The sequence below is a fragment of the Strix aluco genome, unplaced genomic scaffold (genome assembly GCF_031877795.1).
Source record: "Strix aluco isolate bStrAlu1 unplaced genomic scaffold, bStrAlu1.hap1 H_2, whole genome shotgun sequence".
Lineage (NCBI taxonomy): Eukaryota > Metazoa > Chordata > Aves > Strigiformes > Strigidae > Strix > Strix aluco.
The window spans coordinates 107,047-126,246 of record NW_027436667.1 but is presented as its reverse complement, the minus strand read 5'-3'; the positions used below and the strand labels follow the sequence as shown (position 1 = coordinate 126,246).

Genomic DNA, 19,200 nt, shown 5'->3' with positions numbered 1-19,200 from the left:
TCACGGGTTATAAAGAACAGAAATTCCCCTCCAGCAGCGCCGCACCGAGGCCCCGCGGCGGCCCCGCGCAGCGCCGAGCGCTTCAGCGCGGACACCGAGCCGCGGCGAGCGGAGCGCGCAGCCGGCAGCGGCCTCTGCGGGAACGGAGCCGCGGCCCGGGCAGCGCTGCCCGCGGCCCCGACCGAGCGCGGCGGAGGCGGCGCGTCCCCAGCGCGCAGCCGCGGGCGGGCGCTGCCCGGAGCGGCCCCGAGGGCGGGCGCGGGCCCCGCTCACACGGGCCCCCTCGGCGCGGAGCCCGGCGCCGGCTCCGGGGGAAGCGGCGGGGCCGCGCGAGCCCCGCGAGCTGCCGCCGCCCGGCGCCGGCCCCGCGCGTCGCTCCGCGCCCCCCCGCGCCCGCGCACGGAGCAGCCGCCCCCCCCCCGCCGGGCGCGAGCGCAGCCTGACCGTGGGGCGGGAGGCGCCGGGGGAGCCCCGGAGCGGTCCGGGCTGTCCCTGTCTGCCGCCAGCTCGGGCGGGGCCGGCCGCTGCTCCCCCGCCTCGGGGCCGCGGCGACGGGGCACGCCGGGACGGGCTGCGCGGCCGGGGCCGTCTCCCTCCGCGCAGGCGCCGTCTCCCCCCGCGCAGGCGCCCGCCCCCCCCCCGCGCCCCGCGGCCGGCAGCTGCCCCGCGCCCCCCCCGCGCCGGCCGCCCCTCCCGCGGGCGTGTGTGTCCGCGTGTCGGGGGGCGGGAGCGCGCGCGGTCCGGGTGTGCGTGCGCGGGTGTGACTGTGTGCGGGGGTCGCTGGGTGTCCGCGTGGGACTGTGCCTGCGCGGGGGGGGGGGGCTGTGGGAGCGCTGACGGGGGCTGCGGCGGGTGAGAAACTGCGTGTGCGACGGCGCGAGTGGGGCGCGGGGCCGTGTGGGGTCTGTGGGGGTGTTGCCGCGCCCACGGGAGCGCGCACGGGGGTCGCGCCCCTGTGCCTGCGTGTGCGCGTGTCTCAGTGTGCGCCTGCGCGGGTGCGTGCGCACGCGCTGTCTCTGCACGGAGCTCCGCGCCCGCCCGGCCCCGGTGCCCGTGTGCCCCCGCCCCTGCGCGCCTGTGCCGCTGCGCCTGCGGCGGGGGGTGGCGGCTGCGTCTCCCGGGGCCGGTCGCGCGTGGCCGTGGCCGTGTCTCGGCTCCGGGCGGGGCCGGGACTCCGCGGGCGGGGGCGCGTCCGCGCACGGTCCCCGCGCCGCTGCCGCCGGGCGCTCTCCAGGGTGCTGAAGCGGCGCTGCCCGCTCTGCCCGTCCCTGCCCGCTCTGCCCGCCTGTCCCGATCCGATATCGGGGAGGGTTCTTAAACGATCCCAAGAGCGAGATTAAGACACAATCGAGGTCAGATGCCGTACAGCCTTGTGAACTTTATTGTACACACAACTGATAACAGCGAGAGGACAGAGAGACAAGGAAAGACAAAGTCAGAATCCCTAAGCAAGCCAACGGTCGAGATGCAGCGAGACTAATGACCACCACCACGAATCCAGCGACGTCCTGTTGGCTCGGTCTCGGTGCAGGTGATGGTGCTCCAAGCTCCAAGCTCCACCACAGTCTCAGCTCCGAGGAAGGATGAGATGACAGGGGTGAACAGCGTGCTGACGACAAAGGAGTGCCCCGCCCTTTTATTGTCCCAGTTCCCACGATCTCTCCGAAGAGTCCACCCATTTCCACGGAGCTCATTGCAATACGTGCCGCCCCGCGGTCCCGTGCCGACCTGCACGTCTCCCTCATCCCGATTTAACTTCGGGCGGATGTCGTGGTCTATCGGGGGCAATTCGTCTTCTTCAGAGCGTATTCCTCCGACAGCAGGATGCCGAGGACAGGAAATGGGGGTGGTGCGACAGCAATGTTCGAGGCAGATAACACAGTCCCTTACACCACCCCGGGGCTCAACACTGCTGTCTTCGTGGTGGCGTGAAAGATAACAGTACAGGGAGAAAAAGAGAAAGGCCAGAAAAAGCGTGAAATACAACAAACAAGATTTCCAGCAGATTTTTCATCAATAACAAATATGAACATCTTTAACTAACAAACATATAACCAATAACATCTTTAACAAATATATCATGCTCAAAACTAACTAACTTTATAAAACCAAAACATCTCATAAACCCATTCTAAGGCTCCGACGAATCAGCAGAACACCACGACGGCAGTTTGCATGATTGACATCCACAGGGACAAAAAAGAAGTATTATAATAACAATTGAGATAATGGTTAACAAGCCAAAGGCTGCAAAGTGAATTACAATTAATCCCATCATTTGTTCCATTTTTCCCACGGTTCTAACAAAATACCCCAAAGTGTCTGAGGCCCTGGCAGTCCGCGCGTCTGCTGCTCTGGTCTGCCGGAGTTGGGGTCACCGTGCGCGGCGGGAAAATCCCTTTCCACCCCCCTTTTATCCCAAGGCGCGTGGGTCACTTGGGACTAGAAACGTCTATCCCAGATTTAAACAAAGGTAACCAAACAACACCACTGTTCATAACAATGTTAACAATATTCTAAATAAACATATAAAAAGGTAACAGTAACACTACCAACTAACAGTTTTTTAACCAACCAAACAAGATGTGTCCCAGGCTGAGCCGAGGGATGTGCTCCCGGTCTTTGGGGACAGGGAGGGGAAAAAAGGTGGTTGTTACGTGTGGTTTAGGCATAAAAGCGTCTATCCTAAATGTAAACAAAGACAAATAAAAACAACTAAAAGATATCTACAGGCTTTGATTGGCGAACAACCCGAATCTGCCTCACACCGTCAGGTGAAACAGTAGATATGAATTGGGTGTTAGATACAACAGGTTGGATTAACTGAACAAAGCAAGGAATAACACACGGTAAAAACATCAAGGCGGCAAATGCACATAACAGATAAAATAGAAGCTGCTTTACCCATGGTGCTCCGGGTAACCGAGACCATAAATCACCGCTCCAGCCGTTCCATCTTTGAATGGGGACATGGGATAGTTTCCTAATGTCTGTGGTCAGTTGAAGGACTACTTCACCTACTGTTGGTACCACGCAGGATGATGGGGGGACCGACAGCCCCCCGCCCACCCCGGGCCGTCCCCGTGAAGCCCAAGGGGCAGCACCTTGCCAGGCGACGATGGTTGCGCAGCTCCTGGGCGTGTGGCTGAGCTTTGCCTTCTGGCCCTGCACAGAGCTGGTGCTCCTGCCTCGGCCCTTCAGCCCCGCCGCGCGCGTGGAGGTTCTCTCTTGCATCTGGGATTGCGGTTGCGGGGTCTCGGTTTTTGGGGATCGCTGGCTGGGAAGGGGCTGGGTATCAGGCGGCGGGTGGTGAGCAATCACAGGGTGCATTACCTGTTTGTACTTTCTATCATTGTTATTGTTTTATTACAATTACTAAACCATTTCTTATATCAACCCATGAGTCTCCTTTTGTCCCTCCAATGGGTCCCCCATTTCCCGGGCAGGGGGAGGATGAGCGATTGGCTGCGTGGGGTTTGGCTGCCGGGCGAGTTCAAAGCACGACAAGGGGCTGAGCAAGCGCAGAGCCCCAGGTTTGCTCTTGGGCTGAACAGGCTGCCAAGGGCTGGTGAAGGCTGGGGACAACATTCCTTCCTAGGACCTTCTGTGTGGCCTGAGCTGATGGTGTGTTTGGATGGGTCTGGTACAGCAACAATCAGGGTGGGCAACAGGACCCGGAACTGGGCAAGGGGAATGCCCTTCGGCTACTGTCGCAAGACCATCTACAGCAATCTCCATGTCACAACTGCAGCCGTGACACTGAGCGGAACTTGTAAAGAGAAGTAGCTTTGCCACTGGTGTGAACCTTCCCCGGGGAGACTGAGCCGGCTGCGGGGCCAGCGAGGCCCGAAGCACAGGGCCATGGCGCTGGGCAGCCGGCCAAGGCCAGCCCGCAAGGAGGGAGGTCTGGGCAAGGGGCTGCCAGGACCTGGGGGAAAAAAACGCTCTGGGCCCAGCCCCTAACGCTGCCCCTCGAGAAACGGGAGTAGGAGGAAGAAGCCAACAAATGAGCGTGGAGTGTCCCATGGCAGAGATCAATGGCCAACTTTATTGCGCCGGTGGAGGGGGATCAGGGCCAGCACACGGGGACGGCGCACGGCTGGTCCCACGTCTGCGTCCACGCTGGCTGTAAGGGTTTTGGGCCCGATGTTCCACACGGGAGCGGTCCCTCATCCGCACGGGCCCATGGCGGCTGGAGCGGCTGCCACTCTCGAGTGCTGGAGAGGGGCAGGAGGACTCCGCTGGCAGCTGGCTGGCGGTGCTGGGGCTGCTGCTCTCCGGTACTGGGGAGCTGTGGGACGTCCCCAGCGCTGCCTGGCCAGGGGTGCTGCTCTCAGCACTTGGTGCTGGCGCGCGGCTCCTCTCCTGCTGTCTTCTGGGCCGTCTGTAGGGCGTCTGGGCCCGACGTTGCACCCGGCAGCGGCGTTGCCTGTGGTCGAGACCAGGTGAGCTGGAGCTGCTGCTGCCCTCACGCGCTGGGGAGTCATGGGATGACCCCGATCCTGACCGGCTACCAGTGCCAGAGCCAGCGAGCTCTGAGATGTCACCGGAGGCTGTAAGGGGAAGCAGGAAGGTCACAGGCACAGAGGCCACTGTGGAGAGGACATAGTGGTGCCCCAGCCCTCCTGGAGCAGAGGGGCTCTGCCAAGCCCAGCCTGGGCACCCGCTGCCAGGCCTTGCCTGGGCCCTGGCCCCAGCCCAGGGGCATGAAGGTGCTTTGCCTCTTACCGGTGCCCTGGCCAGCACAGCTCTCACACTCCCAGCTGGTCCTGCTGGTCCTCAAGTTGGAGCAGCGCCGGTGGGTGCCTGCAGCAGCGCAGGAGCTGCACAGGAGCAGTTCCCAGGGCCTGGGGAAGCAAAAGGGTTCATGGCTGTGAGGACAAAGTGACCGCAGCACGGGATTGTGCGGCACAGCTCCTGTTCTCAGTTCTTCCACTTCGAGCTCAGTGCAGAGCTTCGATCCCGTGCAGAGCCCAGGGTGCCGCTTTGGCAACTTACCCGCGTTCCTCTGCCTGCTCCCTGCCTCTGGGACAAAGGCACACACGAGCGTCGCAGCGGCTGTGCCTCTGGATTAATGCTTCGACTGGAGGCCCGTTGTCCCGTGATGGATTTCTGATGGGGAAAAGGAAATCGTTGAGCCCCTGCTGCCCCGGCATAAGGGCGATGCAGGGCAGCCCTGCTCCTCCCCCCTGCCCGGTTTGCAGCTCCTCCATGAGGCTGAAGCCCAGGCTGATGGGGCAGCAGAGGTCCAGGACTGCAGGGGCAGCCCCTGGCATGACACAGGGCTTGCAGCCTCCTGTCCTGTGAGCTGGCAGGACACCAACCTCAAGGGGATTCGGATGCCCATTGTGACCATGTCCACGAGAAAGTCATACTTGTCTCTGCAGAGGGGGCAGTTGAAGGAAATAGTAGCAGCATACCGAGCCTGGCCCTGCAGAGGAAACAAGAGTAGGAGTGAGGCTCTGGTGCTGCCGTGAGCCTGCCATGTCCTGGGCGTGAGGGAACGGCTCCTACCTGGATGCAGCCCCGGTGGAACCAGGCGTGTTTGCAGGCGGGGCACACCATGGTGTGGTAGGACTTTCTGTCCTCCACAGGGTCCAGGCAGATGAGGCAGTTGGTGTTCTTCTCCGGAGCCGCCTCCACCTCCTGCTGTGGTCGGTGCTCCCTGCAGAAGGACCTGGGGGGAAGAGGGAAGGGATGAGTGAGGGTGAGAAGTGCTGGGTCCTTCCCTGGTGGGGGTGAGGAGGAGACGACGACGTACCTGTGCGGAAAAAAGTACTGGGTGATACATTGACCCTCCGTGGCACAGGGCAGATGGAAGCTGCGGTCGCAGCCCTCCCGGCAGCAGGTGATGGCGGCCCCACTCTCACCACAGATGAAGCATTTCTATAAAGAGCAGAGCAGCCCCCGTCAGCGGCAGCCTCAGGGCCTCACCAGCCAGTCCCATGCCTCCAGGCAGGGCGCAGGATGTGGCCGCTGCTGGGCCATAGCCCACAGATCCGCCCGGCGCACGAGGCTCCTGGGCTGGAGCCTCTGTGGAGCTGCTGGGAGCAAGGCTTTTGTCCCAGGGCTGCTTGGAAGGGCTGGGCTTTCCTGGGCTCTGGGCTAAGCTCCCCCAAACCTCTCCTGACACAAATGTCCCTGACCTTGTCAGGTCCTCACCTTCTGCGCCGCCCGCTCGACTGTGTGGGCAAGGTCCTCAGTGTCAGATGACAGCATCCCTGATTCCTCGTCCAGCCAGAATAAAAGCTCACTGGCAAAAAGCTGCAGAAGAGTAGAGAAGAGAGGAGGAGCTGATGAGGAGAGCATGGCCGGGAGTGCCTGTCAGTGAGCTGGAGGGAGCCCCGGGGCACTCACCAGGCAGAAGAAATGAGCACAGAGCTCTTCAATCTTGATTTTCCGTCCGCAGAGAACCGGGTCTGCCGCTGTCCGGCCGCACAGCACGCACACTGGAGGGGAGAGAGCAAGTGCCGGCGGGAATGAGCACCTCTGTGGGGTTGGGGGAAGCGTCTCTGAGGGATTGTTCCCAGGGGCCTGCTCCGTCCCTGAGGGGCTGAGGGGCAGGGCTGGGGGCCATGTAGAGGAAGGGGCATCGCAGGCACTGCCTCCCCACGCCACTTTGCTCTCACCCTCTTCCATCGGGTCGGGGGCCTCCTCCTCTTCCCTCTCAGACATGGTGCACAACCACAATGAGCGTTGGGAGCGTCCCTGTCCCAGCAGCACCGGGGTGTCTCTCCCAGATGCTCCTCGGCTGACTCTGAGAGACAAGCAGGGCGTGGGTCAGCTCTCAGCACAGCCCCAGTGCCCCGAGGTGTGGGACCCCCCCTCCTCCGTCAGCAGCCCCCCGCAAGCTCCATCATCCCTCCCCTGCCCTCTCCTCACCTCCCAGGTCGCACTGACACACGGCTGGAGCCCAGCGATCCTTTTTATAGGCTTGTCCCTGCGTGTCACAGCGGCCATTGTGACATCGGCACCCCCATCTATGGGCAGGGACACCCTTGGCGGGTCACTATGGCCACAGTCATATCACACCCCATATATGGGCAGGGACACCCTTGGCAGGTTTCCATGGCCACGGTGACATCAGTACCCCCACATACGGGGCGCTGACCCGACCAGTCCGAGAGGACTCCTGACAGCAGGGCTGGGCTGCAGATGTGGCTGCAGGTGCTGCACGCGGGGAGATGCTGGGTGTCTGGGTGGGCTGACCTGGCTGGTTTGGTGGTTTTGAGGGCGCTGTACTCTCTGCACCAGCTGCTAATAAGGTATTTTCTGTGGGCAGGGCTGGTGGCCCATCAGTCTGTGTTCTCAGAGATGAGCCCACAGGAGTCCCTCGCTGGGGCTTGGCTGCAGAGAGCTCTGTGGTATCTTGGCAGTGTTTGACATTTCCCAGACAACGCTTAAACCTGCCTGTTGACGCTGTTTAACACTCTCCTCTGTAAGAGCCTTCCAGCGGGGATGCCTGTCAACTCTGGCTTTCCCTTCAAAGAACTGTTCCCAAAAGCTGCTGTATCTTTGTCACTTGCCAGATGCCACCTTGTTGCTTTGGGCTTTTACATGTTGCCTTTAATTAGGATGTGTGCTCTTCTGTCCAGGGGCTGGTGGGCAGCCCTCTGGTGACCAAACCCCAGAGAAAACAAGGGGGTTTACTGTATTACCTCTTGTACTTGAAGGAACAAATCTTTAGCCCAGGTGTCTTTGGACGTGTCTTTAGGGAGGGGGATACGAGACCTCCAAATCCAGCAGTTTATGTTAGTTGATTCTTTGTCCTGTTTCTGTTTTGCTTCTGTCCCTTAATCTGCAGAGACAAATTGGGGCTGTGTGATGCAGAGAGGTTCTGAACAGGGTTACCTATTCCTCCAGGACAGGATCTGCTGATTCAGCTCAGTATTTTAAGCAGGAGCCGCATACAAGGTGCAGGGAAATGAATCCTCCTTCTAGCAAGAGCTCATAGCCAGGATGGAGGAGCAGTTCATTCAGTTACTTAAACACTGAAGGAAATTAGATTTGTGTATTTAAAATTGCTTTCTTAACCAGTGTTTAGCATCTTGGGGTCTCAAGGGCCTATACCAAGGACTCCAGGTAGGGTGTGGCTGGCAGCCTGCAGGACAAAGTTGATATGAATAGGCTCTGTCTGGCCAGCTGACGTCCCAGAGGGCTGTGAGTAGGCTGTGGTTGGCTGACCTGTGGTGTTGGCGGGCTCTCGGTTGCCTCTGGAAGGCCAGCTGATAGCCTACTGGCTCTCAGTACACTCTGGGTGGTAGGACAGGCTCTAAGACAACTCTAAGTAGGATCTGACTGGCCAGCTTTAGTCTCCAAGGGGGCCCCAAGTATGCTAGCACAGGGGCTCTGAGTAGGGTGTCTCTGACCAGCTAGGGTCCAAGTGGGCTGTGAGTAGGATCTGGCTGGCTGAGCTGTGGTCTAGGCGGGCTGTAGGTTGCTTCTGGGTGGCCAGGTGGTGTCCTCCTGGGCTCCAATTAGTCTCTGGATGGCATGCTGGCCTCAAGAAGTACTCTGAGTAGGCTGTGGCTGTCCAGCTGTGCTGTCCAGTGGTCTCCAAGTAGGCTTTGGATCGCAGGCTGCAGGCCACAATGGCTCTGGGTAGGCTCTGGCTGGCCAGCTGCTGCCGTCCAAGAGGGCTGTGAGCAGGTGGTGGCTAGCTGAGCTGTGGTCCAGACAGACTCTTAAGTTGCCTCTGGCTGGCCAGCTGGTATCCAACTGTGCTATAAACAGGCTGTGGGTGGCAGGCCAGGCTCAAAGGCAACTCTGAATAGGACCTGTCCGGCCAGCTGTGCTCCACGAGGGACACAAGTAGGCTCTGCCTGAATTAGCTCTTGTGCAGGCGGACTCTAAGTTGCCTCTGGCTGGCCAGGTGGTCTCCAGCTGGGCTCGAAGAAGGCTCTGGCTGTCACACCGGGCTCAAAGACAAGCCTGAGTAGGATTTGGCTAGCAAGCTGGGGTCCAAGACGGCTCTGAGTAGGCTCTGGCTGGCTGAGCTGTGGTCTAGGCAGGCTCTACATTGCCTCTGGCTGGCCAGCTTGTGTCCAAGTGAGCTCTAAGTAGGCTCTGGGTGCCATGCCGTTCTCAAGGACAAATCTGAGTAGGATCTGTCTGGGCAGCTTTGGTCCAAGAGGGCTGCAAGTAGGCTCTGACTAGAGTGCTGCAGGCCACCAGGGCTCTGAGCAGACTCTGGCTGGCTGACCTGAGGTCCTGACTGGCAGGGTTTTGGTTTCCTCTGGCTGGCCAGCTGCGCTCTAGATAGGCTCTGGGTGGCATACCCGCCTCCAGACAACTCTGAGTAGGATCTGGCTGGCAGGACGGGGTCCAAGAGGGCTCTGAGAGCCAGAGCCTACCTTTCTGTGTTGTGATCTAGAGAACCAGAGCCCACCTTCTGGCATTGTTAGCCAGACAACCAGAGCCCATCTTCCAACCTTAGCCAGAGCCTACCTTCCTGCATTAGCCAGAGAGCCAGAGCCTCTGGCGGGGCAGCTTGTGTCCAACTGAACAGTAAGTAGTCTCTGGGTGGCATGCCGGCCTCATGGAGAGCTCTGAGTTGGCTCTGGCTTGCCACCTTTGGTCCAAATGGGCTCCAAGTAATCTCTGGCTAGCTGGCGGTAGGCCACAAGGGCTCTGAGTAGGCTCTGGGGGGATTACCTCTGCTCCAGGCAGGTTCTAGGTTGCCTCTGGGTGGCCAGGTGGTGTCTAGCTGGGCTCTAATCAGTCTCTGCGTGGCAGGCCAGGATCAAAGACAACCCTGAGTAGGATCTGGGTGGCCAGGTTTTGTCCAAGATGGCTCCAGGTAGGCTCTGGTGGTTGGCTTTAAAAGGCCTTTAAAAACTGGACAAAAGACTCTTATGACGGTACGGCATGATATAAAAGAAATACATCAAGTGCTAATGAGAGTCAAAAAGGATGAAGAACATCGATGGTGGGAAAGCTTAATTTGGTGGTCACCAACAGCCACAGGACTGTTTAATTCCATGTTTCACCCGGTCATGATTTTCCTAATTCTAACTTTAATATGTTTACTGCTTATTATAGTTTTGTATATTAAGGTTTGGAGGATGGTTAGACAGATTACGCAGTTACAAAAGTGTCCCCGTGTGTATACTTCCCCCAAATAATTTTTTTTTTAATAGAAGCTAATCAAACACAAAATCCCCTCCAATTATAATGGGATTGTGGCATCCTCTGTTTATAGGCATAGAGGCAAGAGGCAAGCACACTGCCACTCTATGGACAAGGTAAATTGACTTTAGTCACGGGGTGGATTGTGGTGGTGCAATTCTCAGCCCTCCCTGCCCCTCCTTGTTGGGCTGCTCTGTGCCAGGTGTGATTCCAGCCACCTCCCCCGAGCTATACACCAATCTGTGGAGATAAGGACTGATAACGTTAAGGTGCCCCCTTAACGAGCCTGGCTCCTGCCCTCCCGATTGCTGGGAAACGGTTATAACAGCCCATCATCTCCCAAAGGCCTGGCACACCTGTGCCTGGGATGGGGTCAAATGGGAACAATAACAGAGTTGCACATTCTTCAAGTTCTTGTGTGACTGCTGGAAGGCACCAGAATACTTCGTTGTCCGAGCTGGACGTGAGCAAAAGGTATCTGACAAAAGTCAATTATCTTGGACCTTATAAATTGCGACCCCAAGGGAGACCCTTTGAGCTCTCCTGGATCACAGCAGGCCTGTGACCAGCATCTCCCCTGAGCTGGGACGCCTCTCAGGTACCAAACCCTTACGGTGTTGTGTGCTGCCACAGCTGACGGAAGGCCAGGGCGAAGTCAACCCTCTCGAGTCTCAATTATCGCCGGTTGAGGAATGCTGAGGCATTGTGGGTATTTACTCTAAACTCGAGAGGAGGGAAATTTTCCTTTGAGCTAGCTTCTCTTTCACCCACTCTTTCTCTGCTTACTGGTGTGTGGGTACATACTTCATTCTACTGGATCCGGATACTTTTGTCTCTGTGTGTGTTTATACATTTTGTGTTTGTCTATGCGCATGTACATATGTATAAATTAAGACACCGTAAAGTAAGTTATTGTGAATCTTGTCATCTTAGAATCTGTAGATAAGTGGCTATTTTTATAACATTTTCTGAATTCTTTTGTAATGATCAAGTGCTGTTAGTTATTAATAAATCTAGATTTCCTGTTAAATCATTACCATGTTAATACTTTCATCCGCAACAGATGGAGATGTCCCCAAGAGCCAGTTTGGTGTCTCCTTTGTCCCCTCAAGGTCATGGGGTGTCAACGTGGGGGATGTGTCATAGATGGGGCTGTCCCCAAGAGCCAACTTGGGGTCCCGATGTCCCCTCCCATCCCCAGGATATTAATTTGTAGACCTCCAGGAGACCCATGGGAGTATGGGGGAGGTGTCCCCATGTCCCTGTGTCCCCCCTGGGGTGTCCCTGTGTCCCCCATCCTGGTCGATGCTGTTGATGCACAAGTGGAGGCCGCTGGTGGCTTTTTTTGTCAGCCCGGTGTGGTCCCCTTCCAGGGGGGTGGGCGGCACACGGGTGACAACAGGGTCCCCAAATCTGAGGGGAAGGGTTGTGGGGGGCATTGGGAGGTGTCCTCGAGGGGTTGGGGGTGCAGGGATGGGGAGTTGGCATCAAAGGGACACCCCCCCCCAAACCCCTGCAGGGGATGGTGGGGACAGCAGGCACATGGTGTGTGGGGCAACTGGGGGGGTGTGTGGGGGGGAGTGACAGCGGTGGTGATATAGAAATGTTAAGAAATTAAGCACATAACTATAGAATGGTTAGCAATAGTAAGCTTGAGAGGTGTCTGTTTAAACTAAAGCCCTTTTGAGCTGTGGGAACGAGGCATTTCTGAACTGTGAGAACAAAAGAAAACAAGCGTACATAAACAAAGATAGAGCCCCAAGGACAGAGGATATAGCACCAGGGTGACAAGAGATATACGGGCATTTTATGACTCAATGAAGTGAGTCTGGGCCTCTGACGCCCGGAGATGGAGGACATCTGTGATCCAAGAGCATGACTCCCAACTCAAGGATGCGCATCGCATATCAAACATGGGAACCAAGAGGGATGACTCCACTCAAGGATGCGCATCGCATCACGTTTCCGATAAGGTGGAAGAGAGCATGAGAATGTTCATATGTTTATGACCCAAACAGATGACTCCCATCTCAAGGATACGCATCCCATTTCAGATAAGGCAGAAGGAACTGTTGACACAAAGCTTTAGAACTAATTACACTTTGTTATAAATATGTATGTTTGTATTGTGAAACCTCATGAATATGTATAAGATACCTGCATTTAAGTCGTAGAGTCACTGGCTTAGGTGTGCACGTTAGGTGGAGAGATCCCCCGTGCACCCGGCGCTGCAATAAAGAATGCCCGCTTTCTAACACTCTGACTTTGAGTTTTAGAGAGTTTTCTTCAACCGGCTCTTTCGGTATCACTGGGATCCCCACAACCTCTTCTTGTGCTGCCTTCAATACACAATGCCCGTCTGATGGCAGGAGCTCTTCTGATGTAACTTCACGCCCCACAGTATTACCTGCCACTTCATGCTGTCTTTCAGCACAGTCCTTCCCCACACCTCAGGCACTTGCGATTTCACAAAATCCCTCAAGACAGCCTCCAGCCTTGTGCCTTCCACTTCCAGTTTCACAACTTGCCCCCCAAAGAGTGCCTCAGCCTCATCCTGCCCACCATCAAATCCACACCTCATGTCTCTATCAAGACAGCCCCTTGTCAGCATTTACTACCTACCCACAACACCTCACTCATCTTCTCACCATGTACAGTCCCTCTGTGTGCATGAGCTGCCACCACCATGGTGTCCAGATCCACCTGTCACAGTCAGTGGAGTGAAAATGGAGAAAACACCTTTCTCCTTTCCTGGTAGTGAGCACATCCTTATAGGAAACTGTTTTGCAACAGGAGATACCAGCAACTCTTGATTTGGGCTGGTGAATTAAGTCCCTTCTGCTAGTCCGTTTGGACAGGGAGACAAAAGGAGATGACTATGATGTTAGCCAAATTGCTGCCATGTGTGTCAGTGGATACAGAAACTGGCAGATCTGGCCCAAACAGCTTAGCAGGCTAGATACCTGCTGGTTCACCTTTAGCTGCTTCTGTCATTTGCTGTTCCTCTTCCTTTCCCAAAGACTGTAAGACTGTTTTTACTTTCTTACCCAATACTCTGTTTCCTATAGTGACTACTGTGACCGCTTGTGAATCTGGCCAGGACTCCAGGCTACAGGGTGAGATGATCTTTAAGTTAGAAGACTATTTTCACTTAGAGCAGTATTTAACCTCCTCATTAATTTGGGGGTTTTCATTTCCACTGCATGGATCGCTGGCATTCTGCGTCGGGAGATGCCTACCTTGCCTTGCTTGTTATTTGGCCATTCTAAATTTCAAGAAATGTCAGTGAACCAAAGTAATGGGCAGTGGATGAAACAATTTATTTATTGACACCCATAAGTCAGAAGCTAAAAATATGCAGTAGACTTCAGAGCAGTGATGAGTTGAGCTGATGCATGAAATAGCATCTCCATTTGCTTTATTCTGTTTGATTTCATAGATTCAACTTTGGCTGCAGAAGCTTTAAGTTAAGAAAGACGAGGCTCTTCTTGACAGCAAGATTGCACAGAATCATAGGATGGTTTGGGTTGGAAAAGACCTTTAAAGATTATCTAGTCCAACCCTCCCTGTCATAGGTAGGGGCATCTTTCACTAGATCAGTTTGCTCAAAGCCCCATCCAACCTGGCCTTGAATACTCTGGGCAACCTGTTGCAGTGTCTCACCACCCTCATCATAAACAATGTCTTCCTCGTGTCCAATCTAAATCTACTCTCTTCCAGTTTAAAACTGTTGCCCCTTGTCCTGTCACTACAGGCCCTGTTGAAAAACCTTTCTCTGTCTTATGAAATATTGAAAGGCCACAAGAAGGTCTTGAGGGGGCTTCTCTTCTTCAGGCTGAAGCCTCTCAACCTTTCTCCATAGGAGAGCTGTTCCGGCCCTCTGATCTTTTTCATGGCCCTCCTGTGGACCCGCTCTAACAGGTCCATATCTGTCTTGTACTGAGGACCCCAGAGCTGGATGCAGTATTCCAGGTGGGGTCTCACCAGAGTGGAGTAGAAGGGGAGAATCACCTCCCTTGACCTGCTGGCCATGCTTCTTTTGATGAACCCCAGGATATGACTGGCTTTCTGGGCTGCAAGCGCACATTGCCGGCTCATGTTCAATTTTTCATCCACCAGTATCCCCAAGTCCTTGTCTGCAGGGCTGCTCTCAATCCCTTCATCCTCCGATCTGTACTGATAGTGGGGGTTGCCTCAACCCATGCGCAGGAACTTGCACTTGGCCTTGTTGAACTTCATGAGGTTCTCATGGGCCCACTCCTTACACCTGTCAAGGTCCTTCTGGACGGCACATCCCTTCCTCAAGTGTATCAACTGCACCACTCAGCTGGGTGTCATCTGCAAACTTGCTGAGGGTGCACTCGATCCCACTGTCTATATAAATGATGAAGATATTAAATAGTATTGGTCCCAGCATGGACCCTTGAGGGACACCACTTGTTGCTGGTTTCCATTTGGACATTGAGCCATTGACTGCAACTCTTTGATGCAGCCTTTGTCTGCCCTAAGCAATTTTGTTCAAAATCTAAACGTCTATTTCAGACCTAATCCCATCCTAAAATCAGGTCTGAGGTAGATCAGGTGAACCAAATTCTGGAGAGTTGTATTTCTTTCCATAGGAAAGCCTAGAGTGACGAAGACTCACCTCAGATGACTTCCACAGCATAAAATAGCTGACTTCCTCCCTCAGTTCTCCCATTTGTAAAAGCAGGATGTTTTTTACTCATTCTGTAATTTGCTGACCTTTGCTAAAACGTGCAAGTTCTTACAAGAGGCTTTATTCATTGGGTTGCCAGTGATGAAATTTCATGCAAGAGAGGACTTGAAGGGCCATCAAGAGGTAACGCAGGGCGTCTGCTGTCTTTGTGAAAGCTCAGTCATAAGCACCACGGATAGAAGTGTGCCTGACTTACCCTTTACAAGACTATTGTGACAGGTAACTGCCAGCCCCAGAGCATGACACCGCTCTCCTTACTAATAGAAATCTCTCTGACTTTTTTTAAAAGATTTGTGGTTTATGTGTTTTGTTTTCGGGATACACAAAGATTTAAATGTATTGTTTTATTACTCACAATGCTATAAAGCCAAAGCCGTGGATCTAATGGGCCTCCACTCTTGGGAAAACCCTAAATCATGGCTTACTGGAAGACTCTGGAAAGGGTTAACTGGACTAGGTCATTGCAAATGCTTGTCCAGTTTAATATTCAGCTAATCCATTGGCTGTTATTTCTACTGGAGAAATCCTGAAATGCCTTCAGAATATCATCATCACTGACTGATGGCTATTTCTTTAATATATGTTTGCTCAAACTTTTCAGTCAGGAGAGAGTTATTTTCTCCTCCTTTGCCCCTTCCTTTCATGCCTTCCCTTCAGTAAGCCTCCACACCTCCCTCCTCCAGCCCCAGGAGCCCTTGTGGTGGTAGATTTCCTTGGAGAGGGTTAAAGAGTGCTACTTAAGCAGTTTTCTTCTCAGTCTTCTTTCTGCTGCTGGGTTGTGAATGCATCCTTCCGTGCACCCAGGCCAGGCCACACTACCCAGACAGCCCACCAAAGCAGTTCTCACTCAGGTAGAAAATACCAAGATACACTTGTGATGCAAGAAATGTAATTAGATGGGATTATACAGTAAAAGGCGTCTCCTAAGCAAGTGTTGGAAGATTTCCAGAAGCTATTCTATGTTCTTTAAAGAGTCTGCGCTCTAACATATTCCTGCCAGGGAAGACAGGTGTTGGGGAGATAAAATCATACAGCTCTTACAGAAAATGTTAGATCTCCAAACACAGAGGAGGTAAGTCTTCCAGGTTCTTGGGATCCTTTTTCTTTTCTTTTCTTTTCTTTTCTTTTCTTTTCTTTTCTTTTCTTTTCTTTTCTTTTCTTTTCTTTTCTTTTCTTTTCTTTTCTTTTCTTTTCTTTTCTTTTCTTTTCTTTTCTTTTCTTTTCTTTTCTTTTCTTTTCTTTTCTTTTCTTTTCTTTTCTTTTCTTTTCTTTTCTTTTCTTTTCTTTTCTTTTCTTTTCTTTTCTTTTCTTCTCTTCTCTTCTCTTCTCTTCTCTTCTCTTCTCTTCTCTTCTCTTCTCTTCTCTTCTCTTCTCTTCTCTTCTCTTCTCTTTTCCTTTTCTTTTCTTTTCTTTTCTTTTCTTTTCTTTTCTTTTCTTTTCTTTTCTTTTCTTTTCTTTTCTTTTCTTTTCTTTTCTTTTCTTTTCTTTTCTTTTCTTTTCTTTTCTTTTCTTTTCTTTTCTTTTCTTTTCTTTTCTTTTCTTTTCTTTTCTTTTCCTTTCTTTTCTTTTCCTTTCTTTTCCTTTCTTTTCCTTTCTTTTCCTTTCTTTTCCTTTCTTTTCTTTTCTTTTCCTTTCTTTTCCTTTCTTTTCCTTTCTTTTCTTTTCTTTTCTTTTCTTTTCTTTTCTTTTCTTTTCTTTTCTTTTCTTTTCTTTTCTTTTCTTTTCTTTTCTTTTCTTTTCTTTTCTTTTCTTTTCTTTTCTTTTCTTTTCTTTTCTTTTCTTTTCTTTTCTTTTCTTTTCTTTTCTTTTCTTTTCTTTTCTTTTCTTTTCTTTTCTTTTCTTTTCTTTTCTCTTTTCCTGATTTCCCTTCCTCTTTCGTTTCCCTTCTTGGACAAGTGTGAAAATACAAAAAGAAATTTTCACTGAAGTTATCAATTGTCTATGGCTATCTTTGCTTGGAAGCATGCAGAGCTAGTTCTGTAGCCCCAGATTAGGGTATTTTGTTCTTTTGTTTCCATTAAGCACCTGAGATTTTAGGGAAGCATTCTTCCCTAGGAGCAAGGAGATGGTGCAATTACCCATCCTTTTTGAAAGTTAACCTTCCACACTGTATTTATTTTATTTTGCAATTGATTGCATTATATCACATACCTATAGTCTCTCCCTGAAAAGATACTTTTAGAAGTATTCCTCTGTGGGAATCTTCCCCTGAATTAGTCATTCTAGTCATTCTCTTGGAGTCAACAGAAAGAAAGAGGCGTCTCCAGAATGTAATTCATCACATCTTAGACACCTTAAGTAGACACCTTAGGCTGGTCATGAGTTGCCCTGCAAAGGCAGAAAAAAGAGTGCACATGACTGGCTCAGATATAGGTGCCTACATGACGTAAGGCAATGAGATGGAATGAGGACAGTAGCAAAAACGTGCTTCTCATTATTCTTAATCTTCTATGCCACCACCATTCTTGGAAACCTGCTTATCATCCCTACGATAAAGACAAGTGAACAGCTGAACTCTGCCATGTACTTCTTCCTGAGCTACTTGTCTTCTGTAGACATCAGTTACTCTACTGTCACAGCTCCCAAACTCATTTATGACCTTCCTGTTGAGAAGAAGACCATCTCTTTTGTGGGCTGCATAGCTCAAGGCCATTTCTTCGGGTGCACTGAGATCTTCCTTCTCACAGTGATGGCCTGTGATCGTTGTGTCGCTATATGCAGGCCGCTTCATTACACAAATATTGTGAACAACATGTCTGTGGCTGGCTGGTGGCAGCTTCTTGGGTGGGGGGCTTTGTACCCTCAGTGGGGCAGACCTTGCTGGCCATTTGGCTACCTTTTTGTGGGCCCAATGAGATTGACCACTACTTCTGTGATGTTCACCCTTCACCAAAGCTGGCCTGCACTGACATCTACATCACTGGTGTCATCGTGGCTGCCAATAGTGGTGGGATTTCCCTGAGCTGTTCTGTTGTTCTTGTTGTGTCCTATGCTGTTATCGTGGTTTCTTTGAGGACACGCTCTGCCAAAGGGCGTCTCCAAGCACTCTATAGATGTAGTTCCCACATCGCTGTTGTAGTTCTGTTCTTTGGGCCATGCGTTTTCATCTATATGCGCCCTTCCACCACCTTCTCAGCAGACAAGATGGTCTCTGTGTTCTACACCATCATTACGCCTACGCTCAATCCCTTAATCTACACCCTCCGAAATGAAGAAGTGAAAAAGGCCATGAAAAAGTTGTGGATCAGAAAAGTGAAGAGAAGTGAGAAATGAAACAACACAGTGCATGTTTGTGAGATGATGTGAGCTTAAGAAAGCATGGGGAGTGAAAGAGAAGTGTTCAGGAGAGACTTTCCAGTAATGTCGCTCTGCTTTCAGCACAGCTGTTCAGAATACGGCTGATACTAAATTAAAGGTTTTGTGTAACTCATCTTCTTTGGAAACTGTCAGTCAAAAGGATGTGAAGTTATTGTCAGCTACCAAACCTGAGCATTGGGGGTGGTATTGTGGTATTTACCTCCAGGCACCTCATAGCTGTAGCTTGGGTATTTGTCCAGGCTTCTCCTGGCAATAGGAGAAATAACCAAGTATTTTGAGAGGTTGTTCTTTCCTAAGAACAAAAGCTCCTAAAAGCTTTGGAGAGTAGCATCTCCAGAAATTTTTACACAAAGGAGTGATGGTGGTAGCAAGCTTCCAAGAGTACACAAACCTTTCAGTACGGCACAGCACTGGCAGCTTTTATCTCACATATTTTGATGTGCTAACGTGAGGTGTCTACAACTGAGCAAGCTGCTGAGGAAAGTCAGCAGCCTTTGGGCAGGTGGGACTCATTTAATGGTACAACAGGACCGTGAGAGATGTCGGAAGTTTCATTAGGTCTCTGCATGACAGGGAGAGATGGCAGGCTGTACCGAAACACCAGCAAATTATGTAAATATTAAAAACATTTTCCAGGTAGAGCATCCTGTCAGTTAGTGTGACCTTTCAGTCAAACAACCTGCAGCTCCTCTGTAGTCCCTCCAGCTGGGAAATGGTGGCCCAAGGTGTTTGCAAAATCGATTGTTGCCTGTCGCTGCCGCACACCGAGGGACCCAGCCACCAAAACTGTTTAATAAGGCCCTCGGGTAGCTGCTTGGGGTTTGGTAATGACACAGCTCTCACAGGTCCAACTCCACTAGTGGAAAACTATCTTCTGCTTATCTTTAAGACCCAGTATGTTACAGGAGTATTGATATGTTGTGCTGGGATGGGATGACTTTAAGGAGAAGGAAGATACGGGAAACACAGAGGTCAGCTCCGAAAGCCTTGGAGGTGTTGCCTCATTGGATCTTCCTGTCTAAATGATAGATGGAAAA

The 19,200-nt window shown here is 52.4% G+C and overlaps 2 protein-coding genes across 2 annotated transcripts; one reads left to right on the top strand and one right to left on the bottom strand.

Moving 5' to 3' along the window:
* Positions 1-4,865: 4,865 nt before the first annotated feature.
* LOC141919149 (E3 ubiquitin-protein ligase PHF7-like) lies at positions 4,866-6,675 on the bottom strand. Its single transcript, XM_074814173.1, is given in 9 exon segments — positions 4,866-4,871; positions 5,043-5,229; positions 5,325-5,453; positions 5,455-5,508; positions 5,510-5,677; positions 5,762-5,886; positions 6,163-6,264; positions 6,358-6,449; positions 6,630-6,675. Coding segments are annotated over 9 exon segments (909 nt in total).
* Positions 6,676-17,249: 10,574 nt separating this feature from the next.
* On the top strand, positions 17,250-18,118 carry LOC141919148 (olfactory receptor 4S2-like). The gene is given in 2 exon segments (XM_074814172.1): positions 17,250-17,595; positions 17,598-18,118. Coding segments are annotated over 2 exon segments (867 nt in total).
* Positions 18,119-19,200: the final 1,082 nt, after the last annotated feature.